At 44.5% G+C, this 17,734-nt stretch overlaps 1 protein-coding gene across 1 annotated transcript; it reads left to right on the forward strand.

The window, feature by feature from the left end:
* Positions 1 to 249: 249 nt before the first annotated feature.
* On the forward strand, positions 250 to 17,235 carry LOC121552223 (apolipoprotein B-100-like). Its single transcript, XM_045211368.1, has 29 exons — positions 250 to 342; positions 1,856 to 1,897; positions 2,017 to 2,129; positions 2,238 to 2,383; positions 2,549 to 2,696; positions 3,209 to 3,361; positions 3,597 to 3,721; positions 3,819 to 3,904; positions 3,994 to 4,435; positions 4,568 to 4,682; positions 4,782 to 4,928; positions 5,046 to 5,257; positions 5,375 to 5,570; positions 5,688 to 5,867; positions 5,996 to 6,199; positions 6,343 to 6,510; positions 6,619 to 6,824; positions 6,919 to 7,101; positions 7,214 to 7,344; positions 7,454 to 7,664; positions 7,767 to 7,945; positions 8,108 to 8,271; positions 8,365 to 8,474; positions 8,565 to 8,938; positions 9,056 to 15,088; positions 15,181 to 15,292; positions 15,459 to 15,482; positions 15,650 to 15,836; positions 15,964 to 17,235. The coding sequence occupies exons 1-29, from the start codon at positions 288 to 290 to the stop codon at positions 16,951 to 16,953; spliced, it is 11,436 nt and encodes a 3,811-aa protein (XP_045067303.1). The 5' UTR covers positions 250 to 287; the 3' UTR covers positions 16,954 to 17,235.
* Positions 17,236 to 17,734: the final 499 nt, after the last annotated feature.

The raw sequence follows: 17,734 nt of genomic DNA on the forward strand, positions 1-17,734 counted from the left end.
CACTAAGAGAAATCACAATTATTATTATTTTTTTTTTTTTTCAGTGGTCTTCCTAATCTTGGAACATGTGTGTTACTACTGCCCAAAAATGACTGGACAGTTTTATGAAACTAGTTGCCTTTGTCCTTCCACACATACATATGGGATGGACTTTGGAGCAGCGCTGTCTGTAACTCACCTCCCCTTCCTATAGAATCCCTAGGGTATAAAATACTTGTGCTGGAGTGGAGAAATCAGTCTCAACGAGTACTCGCCAACCCATTGGAAAGAGCTTCAGCAAACCCATCATGGGGGACAGAAAGCTCTGCCTTTTGCTTCTTCTGAGCACCCTTGCCTTAGCCCGTAAGTACCTCTCTGATTGGTCCCTGCTGTGGATAAAAAAATATATTTTACAAGGTAGTAGTTTGTTTCTTAAGTTTACATGTTTATTATTTTCAGATTTGAAGTATATTCTTTAGAAGTTTTTCTTTTGGAAAATGTGTGTTATAAAATAACCTAATGCCAAACAGACATATATGTAGTTTTTAACTTTATAAAAAATAAATTACCAGGTGGTAAATTTTTTCTTAAGTCTACATGTTTGTTATTTTCAGATTGGAAGTATATTCTTTAAAAGTAGCTATTTTGGAAATGTTTCGATTTAAATATTATAATACCAAACAGACATGTATGTAGCTGTTAACATTTTTAAAGATTTAAAATGAACTTTTACCCAGTAGTTTGTTTCTTAAGTTTTCATGTGTTGTAATTTTCAGATATTATGTATTTTCTTTAGAAGTGTTCCATTTGGAAATGTTTCATGTTAAATATTCTAATGCCAAACCAAATTATCTGTAGCTGTTAACTTGAACAACTACTATTTGTTTATAAAAGTGGGTGTTTTTAGCTATGTGCAATATCTATTATGTAATTTTGTTACAAATTTGTTTTTTTTGTAAAATAACGGACATTACAGAGTGAACTGAAGCATCTCATCCTGACATTGCACAGTTCTGCTCGTAAAATAACCAAAGTCCATGTTGCGAAATTACGTTTCGAGATCTGTCTTTGAGCTTTTTATCCTCTGTTTTTAGTCCGGTAAAACAGTGTTTTCTCACAAAATGTATGATTTAATAAGTGATACTGCGCAAGCCATTTTACAAGCATCTGAATTCAGACAGTGCAGATGTGCGAATATCACTTTCAGGGATGTAAACAATGTAACACTTTCTATTTTAAAGGAGTGTGGGCAGTTGATTTTCCCACATGATTTTATTGATAATACAGTGAGTAGAGGGGACAGGAGAAGACTTTGTGTCAAATAGGCAGTGGAACGGTTACGTACCTGCGCCGACAGGGTGCATGTGTGCACTGGGGCAGCGGCACTAACCCCTACACAGCAACAGGCCACACAACACAAGGTTAATTTCACTGTAAATGATCTGAGCCCTAACTTAAGGTTAAAGTAACTGTCCAGTGAAAATCACACTTTTAAAATCTCATAATCTGTTAGCCCAAACGATGTTGATGACTCATCCTATACTTATAAATGACAGAAAAAAAGTAATAAAAAATAAAAAACTTGTATCTCAAACAGACAGTTTCAGAAATGCTTGCTATTTCTTCATAGATGATGAGGTTATGTTTTTAGCCGAGACGTCTCATTGGCTGAGCTGGCCAATAAGCTGTTTACTTGTCATTCATATTTGTATTGACTGGTATAGGCCCACACCATTCTGTTGTTGGGGTACCCCCACACCATTCAAACAAAGAAAAGCTGTTTTTTTACACACTTAAAAACGATTTAACTCATATTGTAATTAATTATTAAACTTCTGTATAATCCTGCTTTGGCCAAAATTGTGTTATCTCACAGACGCCCAAGACGATGGTGCCGAAGAACATCCAACATGCTTGCGTACGTACCAACAAATCATTGCTTATTCTACCAATGTGTTGCAGTTTGCTCACTGTTATGGCAGCATGATGGGTCTTTCCTCAAACACATTCAAAATACAATGTATAATATCTCCCTAGTGGCAAGAAGGTACAAGAGCCTTCACAAATATGAATACCAGTACGAAGCAGAGTCCCTGAATGCCATTAAAGGAGCTTCCAATCTCATGAATGGACCCAAGGGCTCTTGCAAGGTAGACATCATACCTCGGAGAATTAAGCCTTCACTTCAGCCCATTAATATTGTCCTCACACAACATCCCAGTTAGGAAGCCGTCTAACCTCTTTGTCTCCCCCTACAGGTCGAGATTGAAGTTCCTCAGTCTTGCAGCTACATCCTGCGTACCACAGGCTGTAGCTTGAGTGAGGTTGTCGATATGGACGCAGAGGGCAACCCTGTGTTCGGACCTGCCCCCGGATCTGATGCCTTCGCTGCTGCCATGGAGAAGTAAGACCCCCAGGCTGTCACACATGCCCTAACCTAACCCTTGTCCCCAATATTTGTTAAAAAGACACCCAGTACTAAAATTCATTCTCCTCTCTTCTATGAAGCACGTTGTAGTTTGGAGTTAACAACTGGTAACAAGCCTCTCACCTCTCTCTCCCTGCTCAGACATCCTCTGAAGGTTGTGGTTGAGGGAGTGTACGATGTGAAACTGTACCCTGAGGAGGATGAGTCCATGACCATCCTGAACATCAAGAGAGGTATCGTCTCTGCCCTTGCCGTGCCCCTGCTGGAAGAGGAGAACAACAAGAAAATGGTATGTTGATCTTCTCAGGAAACACCCGAATCATAACTACACACTTTATCCTACAGTTTAGTTTCAGTGATATTACCAAATAATTTCTTATTGAGTATTTTATTACTCTGATGAGTATTTTATTACTCCGATGGGTACTTTATTACTCCAATGGGTACTTTATTACTCTGATGGGTACTTTATTCCTCTGATGGGTACTTTATTACTAACAGTGTGTTCCTTATTACCTCCATATTATTCAATACAATTGGAAACTACCTGGTAGACAATGGTACATATTGGTGCTTGTTTTATTGAATGCAAGATAAAAAATTTAATTATTGTGTAATAAAGTGATAATAAATCAAAGGGTATGCATTACTGTTGGCACGCACACCAAGGTACAAAACTAGCCAAGAAAATTATGTTTATGGCTCTGCAGAGAGCAAATTGTCGCATCCAGTTTTTCAGAAAACATAAATCAGTATTTATATTTATTAAAATATGACGAGGATAATTGACTTTCCCCCCAGCCCACCATCCATGGCATGTGCAAGACCAACTACATAGTCAACGCCATGGAGGACATCGCTACTGACATCACTCTCAACAGGGACTTGTCCAAATGCGACCACTTCATCCCCCAGAGGGACCACACAAGCCCCCTGGCCCTCATCTCTGGCATGGTAAGACTGAAAGACAGTAAAAGTTGCTGGTTAGATTCTGAAATATACCCTAAATTATTTATTAATCCTAATTCACTTTTTAACTCCTTTACAAAATCCCTTCAAAGTAATTATCTGTCTCCGCTCCTGTAGCTGAACTACACATTAAATGACAACTAATATTCATCCTTATTCACTTTTTAACTTCTTAACAAAAAAAATAACTATTTTACAATAACTATTTCTCCTCCTACAGCACTATCCTCTTGCTCAGCTGATCAGAAGCTCCCAGACCTGCAACTACAAGTTTGACAATGACAAGAAGCACATGATCTCTGGTGCTTGCACTGAGAACCACATCCTGGTCCCTTTCTCTCACAAGTGAGTAACATACAATACTGGTCTCTCATAAACATTTTGTTCCATGAAATGCCTGCAGTATCAGAGATGTGATGTATATATTTTTGTCTGCCCACAGGGGAGAGTATGGAGTTACCAACGTTGGAAAACAGTTCCTGACTCTGCTGGAGGTTTCCACATACAATGAGAGAGTTTTTGACCACAGTAAGTACCCCTTACATTGCATTCTAATTAGGAAGATGAAAAATGATTTCACCCGCTCAGTGTCAAAACTGCTCTATATCTTTCTGCAGATGTGGCCAACCTCAAGGGTCTGCCAATGGAGGCTGCTGAGGACAAGAGCGTTGTTCAGGACAAGGATGCTGCTCTGGCCGTCCTTAGGGAACTGGCCACTCTGTCCAATGGTGAGAAGAGAGCCCACCTCTTCCAGCAGCTTGTGAGCATGGTCCGTGGAATGAAGGCTGAGACCCTGAGCCCTGCTGTCCCCGAGGCCCTGAAGGTGTCCGGACCCCTGACCTACCAGGTTCTGGCCCAGTGCGGTACCCCAGAGTGCAGCAGTGCCATCATGCAGATCCTCAGGACCTTCGACAACTCTGCCTTTGAGATTGATGCTATTGTGTTCGCCATGGGACTGGTCCCCAACCCCTCTGCCCTCCTGGTCAACGACATGCTGGCTATGGCACAGTACAAGCAGAGCAAGCCCATCCTGTATGCCCTGAGCAATGTTGTCAAGAGGTAAGCAGACATTTTCAAGAAACACATTTTCTAAATGGAAGTAAGCAGATGCAGACAATTCAATCTTGAGACCATGAAATTCAGGTAAGTTTATATTTCCTATGTTGAATTTCACATTGTGTTCCTCATCAGGTTCTACAAGGCCGAGGGCAAAGTGACCCCTGAGATCGAGGCTGTGGCTGAGTTTGCGGTTGCCCAGCTGGGTGACTGCACCGGTGACAAGGAGCAGAACTTCCTGGCACTGAGGGTGAGTGTTCCATCACTCCACCTTAGCTTTTTCACTTTTACTCACACAACAAACAACAATTTGAATCAGAATTAATGTTCTCTTCTTTCTATTCCCCAGGTTATTGGTAACATGGCCGCAGCCATGGGAGCCGCCAGTCCTGCTCTGAAGTCTGCAGTGATCAAGTGTGTAAACGAGCCCGCCGCTTCCCTGGAAGTCCAACAGGCTGCCATTCAGGCCTTCAGACAGACCCCTGTCCCTGAGGAGGTAACTTACTCTTTTCCTATTAGCTTTAAATATATATATATATATATATATAATAATATGGAAACCAACAACTCTTCGTTCACTGCAGTACTGTTATACATATTATCCTGGTTACAGGGCAGAGAGGTGCTCATGCAGGTTCTTTTGAGTGGTGCTAGCCCCCTGCAGAAGCGCGTTGCTGCCTACCTGGTGCTGATGAAGGACCCCCAGCCTGCTGAACTGGCTCAGCTGGCCGCTGCTCTGCCCATCGAAGAAGACCAGCAGGCCAGGAGCTTTGTCATCTCCCACCTGACTAATATCCTGGCATCCACTGCACCCGAGACCCAGGAGTACGTGAGAGATATCATCTGTAGTATTTACTGCCTCAGCTAACAGAAATATTCAATTTGGTTGTTCCCTCCTCATCATAGGTTTGACCATGTAATTAATTATTCATTTCATTACAGGCTGAGACAGAAGATTCTTGATGCCCTGCAGGGCAATGAGGTTGGAAATGTCATGGATCCCACCAAGTTCTCCCGCAACTACAAGATCGGATCTGTGCAAGGAAACATGCTCTTCGAGGGCACCAGCTATCTGCCCAAGGAAGTCATGCTGGAGATGACCCTGAAGGCCTTCGGCTACGATGTTGACATGGTGGAGGTAAAAAATACAATTAAAGTTGTTTCCCTAAGCTTCTTATAGGGATGATGTTTTTTTGCAGAATATACACATATTTTTCCGGTCAGTCTAATGGTAAACGTTCTCTTCACTTATAAGGTTGGCATGGAAGGCAAAGGACTTGAGCCAACTGTTGAGGCTTTGTTCGGAGAGAACGGATTCTTCCCTGACACAGTTCTGAAGACCGTCTACTTCGTTTCTGACAAGATGCCCCTGCAGGTCAATGAGGTCATGAAGAGGATGATGCCCACTCTGAGGAAAGACAGAATGAAGAGACAGGTATTCAAACCATACTATGTTCTTCCTTTTTCCTTACTGATCGTTTTAATTAGTGCGATTTTAATCCTAATTATATCATTGTAGCATGAGCTAACTGCCTCTTTCCTTGTAAAAAAAAAAATCTGTAGGCTTCCCAGAACATCATGAGAGAAATCGGCCACAACCTCAACAAACTGGTCAGGGATCTGAAGGCTCAGGAGTCCCCTGAGGCTATGGTTTACCTGAGATTGCTGGGAAATGAACTTGGATACCTGAAGACCAATGAGATGGAGAAGATGGCCAACTCTGCTGCTCTGATGATTGACAACATACTCAAGATGTTCCCCACTGATGTATGTACAAAGATACAGAAAAAAGCAACAATATCACTTCACATAGACATTAATGTTAATTCATCTGGCAAGAATGACATATCAATGATCAAAAACGTAAACGCAATTTACTATCCTAACTCTGAAGTCTACATGTTCCACAGCTGATGAAGGGACTGATGACCAACGCTGACAATGAAGTCTTCGCCCATTACATCTTCATGGATAACGAATTCTTCCTGCCAACTGCCACTGGTGTGCCACTGAAGATTGCCCTGTCTGGTACCTTCACCCCTGGCATCAAGGGAGGACTGCACATTACACCCGACATGGTAAACTTTTAGATTTATTTTCTATTTGTAGTAACCCTAATACATGTGAAGTCGGTCAGTCTTATTGCATATCTATATAATATACTTTGACTGATCCCTTTCCCACAGAGCGAGGTGTCCTTCATGCCCTCCGCTGGAATTGAGTTTGTGACACGGGTTGGTTCCCACATTCCTGAGTACCTTCTCTCTGGCCTGGAGATGCACACCAGCCTGTACCACGAAAGTGGGCTCAGCGCTAAGATCGCCATGGCTGACAAACAGGTCAAGCTGACCATCCCTGCTCCTCAGGGCCCTGCCAAGCTCATCAGCATCACGTAAGTGTCAGAGTATCATTCAGATAATACTTGATGAAAACCAATATTTATCTATCAGAGCCTAAACATTTAATTTCCTCTACACTTATTATAGCAACAAGCTGTTCGCAGTGACCTCTGCTGAAGTGAAACCCATCCCTTCTCTGGTGAAGGACAGAATTGATGTGTCTGAGTGCACTCCATTCTTTGCTGGTATGAAGTACTGCACAACCCTGCAGTACTCTGATGCTAGCTCCCACGACACTGCTCCTTACTTCCCCTTCACGGGAGACAGCAAGTAAGTACTAGTCCTATGCACATACATTTTAACATGCTCCATTTATGTTTTCCTATTTTCAGGGAGAAATTGATCTTAAGCTATAACTTTTGGAAATGAAACGTTTCTATAGGCTTGCTGTGGAGCTCCACCCCACTGGTGATGTCACTGAATACACGGCCACCATCGGCTACGAACTCCTCAGGGAGGGAGAAGAGGGTCGTCAGAAGGTTGACACTGTAAAGATGGTCCTGAAGGCAGAAGGTATAGCTTTAAGTTATAAAAGCCCTCTTTTAGAGTACCACACTCCTTCCATTTCTACTGTACAACCTTTTCCTTGGTGAGTAACTTATTTGGTTTAACCTGGACACAGGTGCTGAACCCACTGAGGCCACAGCCACCATGAAGTACAACAGGAGGAAGAATGTCCTCACCACCGACATCCAGATCCCTGACTTTGACCTGGAGGCCGGACTCAGACTGGGTGTTGTTGATGGCAACACCAAGGGCAAAGGAATACACTCCATCTCCATTGACCTCATCAACAAGAACATCCCTCAGCTGTCCCTGGTTGGCCGCGCAAAGTAAGATGACAATGCTACCCGCCAAAGTACTTCCCTGTTTTGGTTTCTTCTGTGTTCCCTTTCTTCCGAATTCCAACTGACTCATGGTTTTCTTCTTTGCAGAATTGAGGCCATGAAGGATGCTATGCTGCAGGTTCAGCTGCTTGTCCCTTCAATCAAGGCTGACGCCACAGTTACAGCCAACCTGAAGCGTGGTGAGGAACTGGAACTGGAACTTGAGCTTGAGAGTGACATCAAGCTCCCAGAGACCACCTCAGTGCAAAAGATCACCCTAAAATATGGTATGCAGGCTTTCAATATCGACCAACTTTTGTACAATGATAAACTGTTTTGCTTCTTGATCAACTTTAACTGTATGTTTCTGAGCACTTTGCATGTCAAGAATCCATGGGCAAGTCATTGACATTCAATATAATTTACAATGAATTTCTCTTCCTTTGTAGATGACGAGAAGATTGTGGCTGAGGTCAAGTCTGACATGAACTCTGAGATCCAGAACATACTACCTCATTCCGAGGTAATACAGAAGATGGTCAGCGATGTTCTTGATCAGCAGGTGGGCCAGACCGACATGAAGCTCCGTCACATCCTCACCAAGTCGGTGGAGGTAAAACTAAAAGAAAACAAAAAACTAATTTTATCTGATCACTATTTTGTCCTCTCTGAACTTAATATATTACAATATATATTTATATTACAGGCAACCAACAACTACCTGGAGAAATATGCTGCTGATATCCCATACATACAGAACGTGAGAGTCCCTGGGATGCCAGAGATTATTCTGCCAGAGAAACTGTTCCTGAATGCGTAAGTTACATCAATCAACTACCATGAGAATATTTTTACATTAACTGATTCCATGAATAATTCATTATTAAATATACTTTTCTTAAACAGTGAGGCCACAGCTGCTTACCACTTCAACAATGAGCGTATCTTCATCGCCATTCCCCTGCCTCTTGGTGGAAAATCATCTGAGGAGCTTAACTTCCCAGCTGCCCTGACCACACCACACCTGGCTCTGCCCCAGCTTGGCCTGGACATTGCCTCCATGGAGATCCCCATCCCTGAGCTTTTCATCCCAGAGACCCTTGATGTGTTTGTGCCCCTCTTCGGAAAAGTTGAGGTGTCCACAAAGGTGAAGAGCAACCTTTACAACTTGGAGGGCTCAGCGTCTGCTGGCAAAGATGCTGCTGAGACACCAAGCTATTCTGCCAAGTTTGATGTGACAGGCAGCTGCTCAATGGAACTCCTGTGCATCAAGATTGAAGGTAGCGTTCGACCTCCAGACGTCTTATAATGCCTTTGTAATTAATAGAGAATTACACCATCTGGAACATGTTTAGTTGTGCAATAATTAATAACTGTTACTTCTGTGTTGTAAATAGGATCTGGATTGCTTGCCAGCACTCCTGCTGATTCCATCAAGGCCCATGTGAAGACCTCTGTGAGCCACAAGCTCATTGATGCCAGCATTAGCATAAGGGAAGTCGGCACTGTTACAGACAACAAGATCAATGTGAAATCCAGCAGCAAAATCGAAGCAACAAGCCCCCTTGGTCTGAGTGTAAATCTAGAGCACACCGGCCAAGTTGGCTTCAATACTGAAGTGTCAATACTGGCTCCAACACTGAAGATCTCTGGTGATAGCAACTTGGAGGGAACAGTCAAAGCAGGACCGGTCTATGGCACCACATTCGCCACCCAGTCTTTTGCCATCTTCCCATTCAGACCAGAGGCAAAGATTGATTCTTCCCTGAAAATTGATTCAACCATTCTTCAGGCCCAGAACACAATTGCTGCATCCTTTGCCAATGGCGAGCTGTCTGTTGTATCTAATACCAATGCATTCGAAGACATCCTGACCAATGCTGCTGAACTTGCCTTCAAGGATAACCAGCTGTCCCTGAAATGTGACACCAATGCCCTTGCCCTTGGCATGAAGATCCACAACCAGGCTGAGGCTTCTGTTGGCATTGGAGCAGTCACAATCAAGATGGAGACCAACACTGACCACTCTGAGAATCGCATATACTCTCTTGTCACTGCCTCCCTGGATGTCAATGGCCTGGCTGTGAACAGTGATGCCACTGTAAAGCTGCTTGAGAACAAAGCTGCACATAAAGCTACGCTGACAATGAACAAGGATGGCCTGGCCACAAGTGGAACAACCACCCTGCAAGGCCCCTTCACCATGGAGAACACCTTCAACGGTGGACTTGATGCCTCCAAGGCTACTCTGTCCATTGAGACCAAGAGTGCATTGAATGACATGAAGGTTGAGAATGCCAACTCACTGACCATCACTCTCTCCACCCTTGCCTTCAACTCAAAGGCTGAGGCCATCATCAGCGAGAGCACTTCCTATACACATGACATCACCATTGACCTGCAGGACTACACTGCCTCTGTAAATGTGAACAATGACCTGAAACTGCTGGCAGTCAACCTAGTCAACGAGAATCAGCTAAAGGCAGAGATCTACAAAATTGACTTTACTGGAAGCCTGAAGGCGGCCTATGGTGAGGAAGAGCTCAAACACACCTATGAGATCAACTATGCAGACCTGACTGCTAATGCTAAGTGCAGCACTACTGGAAAGCTCCTTGGTGCTCACATGAGCCACAACACTGAGCTTGAAATTGTTGGCCTTGCTGCAAAGATCCACAATGATGCCCGCTTCAACTCCCAGCCTTTCCGCTTCGACAACACCATCCGTGCCAGTCTTATTCCCTTCGACTTCAACCTTGACGCCATCTTCAATGCTGATGGTGACCTGACCCTGTATGGCAAGCAGAGCGCTCAGCTCTACGGAAAGTTCCTCCTTAAAGCACAGCCCCTGGCTTTTTCCAGCTCTCATGAATGCAGAGCTTCTGTCACCCAGCACCTGGACAATGGCTTCTCCCTGGAGACCACACTGGACAACAAGATGGACACACTTCTGACTCCCCAGGAGCAGAGGGCCATACTTAGGATGAAGTCAAAGTTGAACAACCATGCCCTCAATCAGGAAGTGAGTGCCTACAACAATGCTGAAAGGCTTGGACTGGAGCTGTCTGCAACCCTCCTCACTGGCCTCCTGAACACAGCTACTAGTGAAGACCAGGAATTCACAATCTCTGGTTTCCTGAAGTATGATAAGAACACTGACAGTCACATTATTAACCTGCCCTTCCTCGAAAGTTTGCCTGCAATCCTGGAAAACATCAAGATCACTATTGTGAGCATGGCAGAGGAAATGCAGGATTACATCAATAGTGACAAGGTCAAGGCAGAGCTTGAGGCTCTGCCCCAGCATGTCAGTGACTTTGTTGCCGAACTGAATCTGGAAGGCAAGGCTGTCCAGCTCAAACAGAACCTGATTGACCTCACCGAGGAGTATGCCATCACTCTGGAATACCTAGAGGCCTCCCTTGTGAACCTCAAGATTGCTGTTGAAAAACTGCTGATGGGCCTGGCATCCAGTCTCCAGGGCATTGTTGCTGCTACCAAGGAGTTGATTATGAGTGGCACCCTGTCTGAAACTGTCATTGAGAGGCTCAGCCAGGAGCTGAATGCCATCAACAAGGAGTATGAAATCACTACTATGATCGTAGCTGTCATTGATGCCATCGAAGAGCTGATCAAGCAGATTGACATGCAGAAACTGAAGGACAGCAGCATTGCACTCCTGCATGACATTGATGCCAAGTTTGAAATCAAGGCTAAGATTGAAAATGCAGTGAGTGAATTGAAGCATTTCATTGAGAACTTTGACAGAACAAAGACTGTTGAGGTTCTGAGAAACTACATTACCTCCCTCAACTTGGAAGCTCATGTTGAGCAGCTGATGGCACACCTTCCCACTGAAGTGATCAGCAAGATGATTGAGTCTGTCAAGGCAGTGATCCAGGAATTTGACATCATTGGCAAGTTGAATGGTTTACACGCCAGGCTGAGAGGTCTGATTGTCAAGTATGAGGTTGACAAGAAGGTTGAAGCAGTCCTGGAGAAGGTTGTGGGTCTAATTAAGCAGTTCAAAATTTATGAAACAATTCAGGTCCTTGCTAACAACCTGAAGGCCATCGATATCCCAGCGAAGGTAATGCAGATGCTGGAAAAATCCATCAACTACTTCAAAGCTACTGAGATCAAACAGGTGATTGAACAGCTGAACGAATATCTTGACTCTTTTGTCCAGAAGCTGAAGTCATTTGATTACAATGCCTATGTGGATGAAGCCAACCAGATGATTGCTGAATACACCGCTCGTGTGAATGAGCTGATCAAGGCACTTGAGATCCCACAGAAACTTGAGGCTTCAAGAGAGTTTGTCAACTTTGTTGTGTCATCTGCACATAACTTCATTGAACATCTCATGGAAATCAAGGTTGTAGACATGATCAAAACAGTGAAGGACATGGTTGACCATGCCATCCTTAATGACCTTAAGGCAATTTCTGAGAGGCTGAAGCAGAGAATCACCGATATGGACCTTAGAAATGATATAATATCATACCTGCAGCAGGTGAGCGAACACTACACCAAGGTCATCACTGTCATAAATGAGGTGTTCGGCAATGTGATTGAGGTGATCCAGAAGTTTGCTGGTGAACAACAAATTGTCAGCGAAGTCAAGCAGATCATTGAGGGAGTTTTTACTGGACTGAAGACAGCTGAGCTGGACTTCCCTTCATTCACCATCCCTCTCACAGACCTGGTAATCCCCGCCATGAAGATCAGCCTAGAAAAGATTCAGGAGTTTGAAATTCCAACACAGCTAGATATCCCTGAGTTCACCATCCTGGGTTTCCACACAGTGTCAGCCACCACCGTTTCCTTTGACGATATCAAGCAGAAGGTCATAGAGCTCATAGATTTTATTGTCAACTTTGAGATCCAGAAGCTTAATTTGGATGTTTTCTTCAGAGACCTGACCGTGAGCTACCTGCCAACCCTACCTGAGATTACCCTCCCAGAGATCACATTCCCAGAGTTATCCTTCCCTGCCCTACCTAAGGTGGCTGCTGAGAAACTCTTAGAGATTCCAACTCTCCAGATCCCTGAGATCAAGCTCCCTGCCATCCCCAGTGAGATCAGTGTCCCTTGCTTTGGCAAGCTCTATGGTGAGATCAGAGTCAGCACCCCCATCTACAGCATCAGGACCTCTGCTGAGCTCCAGAACTCTACTGACAGTGAGGAGACTCCTCAGCTCACTGCTTTCCTAACCTCCCAGGCCATATCTCCCATTTTTGAGATATTCAGCTACAACCTGGACTCCACTGCTCGCATTGCCATCCCCAAGTTGAACCGTGTGATTGTTGCAGAGACCCTTAAGTTCACTCACACTGCACTTGCAGTCGAACACCAGGCATCAGTGACCCTCTACCGCCTTGCAGCCCAGGCCTCAGCTAAGACCACAGTCAAGGCAACCACTGCACACTACAGTGCTGACATTGTCAATAATGCATTCTTTGCCACAGAGGGTGGTATGTCTGCATCTGTGGATACCACCTACAACCACCAGATCAATATCCCAATCCTTGGCGTCACCAACAAAGCCTCTGTGACCCAGAAGGCTGTTGCCCGCCTGGAGGACACAACAATCACTCTGACCATTGGAAATGATGGTGCTATCAAGTTCAACTCTCACGAGGGCACACACAAGTGTGACCTTCACTTCACCATCACTCCCAGCACTGCTAAACTGACAATCTCTGCTGACACAGACACTGTCCTTCTGAAGATGAAGCAGACCATGAACGCCGATGCAATCATTCTCAGTCACATCACATTTGAGGCCCGCTCTGAGGCAGAAGGCCCCTTCATCAAGAACAGCCTTCTGGTGGCATCTGGAAATGCTAACTTGGGAGATACGAAGATTGAAGTGAAGGCAAACCATGACACAGAGCTTGTTGGAGGTCTCAGTGGAATCCTGTCAAACTCACTCACCATTGTGATCCGTCCTATTGAGGTTATCTTTGACTTCCAAAACAAGGGAAACACCAAGCTCAGCTTCAACGAGGCACTGGTGGCCAAGATTGATCTCCAGAATGACTACTCTGCCACAATCAAGCCTGAAGCTCAACAGATCAACACTGTGGCTCTTGCCCGCTTCAACCAGTACAAATCCTCCTACAACTTCACAATTGACAACCACGAAAAGGAGGCTGGCATCTTTGCTACCATGAACGGTGAGGCTAATCTTGAATTCCTGACAAACCCCATCAGCATCCCAGAGATTGATCTGCCCTTCATTAACATGCGCGTCCCAGCCATCAGCGATCTGAACCTTTATGAGCATACTGGCTTGAAGAACATCTTGACCACCACTGAGCAGTCTCTTGATGTGGATGCCAAGATCCTGTACCAGAAGAGTCAGTTTTCCTCTCTGGGCAACCTGATCACTGAACTCTCCCTCAAGTCACCCATCTTCAATCTGAATGCCAATGCCGGACTTTACTCTGAGGACGACCTTGTGTTCCGCCTGGGAGCTACCACAGCCTCCGTTTTTGAGGCTCTTAAGACCAAGCTTGATGGCACCACCAGTTTGACCACAAAAAGAGGGCTTAAGCTGGCCACTGCCCTGTCCTTGGAGAATGTCCACATTGAGGGAAACCATGACAGTACTTTCAGCCTAAACACTGACAACCTGGAAGCTGCTTTGTCTGTGGCTACCATTGCAAAGATTGCCCTACCCATCTTCAACCTGGAAGCCAACCAGCAACTGGTTGCAGACACCAAGACCAAGCCAAATGCTGCCTCCACACTGAAGCTGAAGGGTGATTTCAACCTGCCCCTTATCAAGGCAGTAGGCAGGGCAGAAGCTGACCACAGCCTGAAGCTGGAGGGAACCCTTGAGTACATCTCTGTGGAGTCATCCACGAAGGGCAATATTGATGGCACAATCCTGGAGCACAATGCTGTTTTGGGAGCCCTGGACAATGAGGCTAACATCTACCTGAATGCTGATGGCCTACGCTCCACCTCAAAGATCATTGCCAATGCCAAACTCAGCAACGGTGAGACAACTATCCTGGAGATGGATGTGGACGAGAACCTGGCTGTTGAGGCATCCGTGAGCCGCGTGTATGCAGTGCTGAAATTCACCAGCAACAATGAGGCCAATGTGAATACCTTCAACACCAAGGGAAAGCATGTAGCCCAGGCTACCATTGACTTTGTACCATTGACATCACTGACTGCTGATGTTGAGATTGACATGTCTCAGCCAAGCAACTTGGGTGACATTTCCCTCTTTGAGAAGACTATTGTCGAGCTGACAGGTCCCAAGCAGAAGATCTCTGCCACTGCCAAGATTGCCACCCCTGTGTACACCACAAATCTGGGAGCTGAGTTGGAGGGTGATGCCCCTGTCTTCAAGGGCGAACTGAAGTCATCTGCTACCTCTGTCATCAACTTCCTGGATTATGACGTGGATGGTAAATTATAAAAATGTCCTCTATAATGTCATTATTTGATGCAAAATAATTGTATTTGATGAAATTGAAACCACTGTTTTCTGCCTCAACAGCTTCCGTCACTGCAAGCTTTGAGAACGAAGCCCTGGCTGTGACTGGCAAGGCTGTCCTTACCCATGCAGACCTGACCATGGACATTCAGAATGTGATTACCCAGGCTATGAGGTAAACTAATACTTTGAAACAGGCTGATTTCAATGCATAATACATACTGAAACAAATTATTTAGGCTTGTTAGCACAATGTTAATCAAATCATTACAAACATTTCGCAATTTGAAGATACCTGAATATGTATTAATATGGTTTGTTTTGTCATTTGTGCATTTCAGGAAGAAGCGTCAAGAGGGGGGAAGGTAATACACAATAATATACCTTCAATTTATTCAATCCAGGCCTGTTGCCTGAGCAACTAAAGTCTACATCTTTTGACCTACCTTCTACTACACAAATGTATTACATGTAGTTAAACTATGAATGAATAGACAGCAACTGATTACAGTGTTTTTCTTCAACTTCTTAGTGTCTCCCGGCACACCCTGAATGTGGACATCACCAGCCCAACCTTCACTGATGTGAACTTCCGTTATGCTGCCCGCAAAGACGGCGTCAGTGCTTCCATCTCTACTCCATCTACTGGGTTCTTGGGTCTTCAACTCCAGGGCAGGATCCCATCTCAGCTGAGCGCTAGACTCTACAGCCGTTATGCTGTGAGTGTCTTTTAATTTAATTCATCTTAAAATACTCAATACTTGTGTCCCTATTCAAAAGTCAAATAAATGTCACCCTATTGTACAGGTCAATTGAAATGTGTTGTGTTTCTCCTATGTCCAACAGTCTGCCCCTGAGGATGATGTTGACATCTTGGTCATCAGAGCTTCTGCCAAGGACGCCGATAAGATAAAACTGCAGGTTGCCTACAACATGGAGGCCCCCCACGACATGCTCCTCGGCCTGAAGGAGAGACTCCCTGCCATCACATCCACCCTGACCAACTTCGCCGACAAGTACGAGATCTTCAGGCACGTGGAGGGGCTGAAGAGCTCCATCATCAACCTCATTGAGGAAGCCTACACTGCTGCCAACAGCCACGCAGCCGAGCTGAGCCAGCTGTCAATCCTCTTCAGGAACACTGTTTTCCAGTACCAGAAAACCGTCCAGGTCTTCCTGGATGCTGCCATTAAGTTCCTTAGGGAGACAGAGTTCAAGCTCCCTGGCTCTGAGGAAATGACCACCCTGCCTGAGGTCCTCAAGCAGCTGACCACAGCCATTGCCACTATGGTTGAGCAGGCCATCCAGGTGCTCGTAAAAAGCGCAGAGGCCTCCTTCAATGCTCTGGTTGATATGATCAGCAACATCCAGGTCACTATGCCAATTGGTGATGTGATGACTGGAGCCCAAATCATAGATAACATGAGGGCCAACATGAAGCATGCTCTTGCCCAGCTTGTGGGTCTGGTGAAGCATCTGGAGAGCCTTGACATGGTCCTGGTGAAGCTTGGCGAGACCCTGAAGGTCATCGTTGAGAAGGCCCAGGAGTTTGTCGACACTCTGAAGTCTGACTACCTGGATGCCTTCGCTGTCTACTTCAACCCTCTGTATGGTAACTTTGTCGGCGTGATCAAGACCGTCCTGGACCAGGTAAATAAGTTGAACATGGAACAGGTGAACCGCGCAATTAAACACATCATGGAGATGGTCATGTCTGTGCTGAACCAGCTCAACCTCGCCATCACTGGTCTTCTGCAGCAGGCTTCTGATGAGGCTTTTGTGAAAGTTAGCGGCGGAAGGCTTGAGATCAACCTTCCCTTTCCCTTCCACCAGTGAGATACGCTCACAGACTAAACCCTGAGTCTATTAAACACTTCCATCTGTTAAAAACATAATGCTACTCAGAGGGACAGGGCTGGAAATGTACCTCAAACAAGTATTTCAGCATGTCTTTAAAGCCTTTAGGTAAACATGCAGCTATTATTTTATAATTTTTGTGTAAATGACAACTGGTACACTTACCAACATAAAAATGAAATACTGTTGAGTCCTATTTCCCTATCTATCTGTACCATACAAGATGCAATATGAGAGTACAAATAAATAACATTTATACAGCATTATGTTTGATTGATATTTTTCCACCTGCTATGTGTATGTTTTGAGATCCTCAGTATTTTAACCACAGGCATTCCATTAGTGATGCAAATGAGTGATGCAAATCGCAGTCAGGTGAACCATAGACATTATTAACATCGAAAATACTGACTTTCCTTCAGTGTTGAGAGATCTTTAGACATAGCCCGAATATAATTTCCAAAATGAGCAAAGTGGAAAGCCTATATGAATAATATTAAGTCTATGCTTAAAGTCATACTGATCTTTAAAACTGACCGATATTATGGAATCATAGGACACAAACTATGGCTCAAACACATAATTGAGCATGATCAAATACTTGTACATGGAATGCTTTCAAACTACTCTCCTATTTCAAATATACATTTTTTACTGACTGTACAAATTACTGTAACATAGAGCACTACTCAAATTAAGGGCTGATGTATGCTGCTGTACACCTTGTTAAGATCAAATTCTCTCCTGTGTAGAACGACAT

The sequence above is a fragment of the Coregonus clupeaformis genome, chromosome 36 (assembly GCF_020615455.1).
Source record: "Coregonus clupeaformis isolate EN_2021a chromosome 36, ASM2061545v1, whole genome shotgun sequence".
Taxonomy (NCBI): Eukaryota; Metazoa; Chordata; class Actinopteri; order Salmoniformes; family Salmonidae; genus Coregonus; species Coregonus clupeaformis.

Excerpts from the sequence above, each read along its gene's own strand:
- LOC121552223 (XM_045211368.1), top strand. The coding sequence starts at position 288 with ATGGGGGACAGAAAGCTCTGCCTTTTGCTTCTTCTGAGCACCCTTGCC. Across the intron at positions 8,939-9,055 it reads CCTGTGCATCAAGATTGAAG|GATCTGGATTGCTTGCCAGC; the intron begins GTAGCGTTCGAC and ends TGTTGTAAATAG. Across the intron at positions 15,837-15,963 it reads GACTCTACAGCCGTTATGCT|TCTGCCCCTGAGGATGATGT; the intron begins GTGAGTGTCTTT and ends TATGTCCAACAG.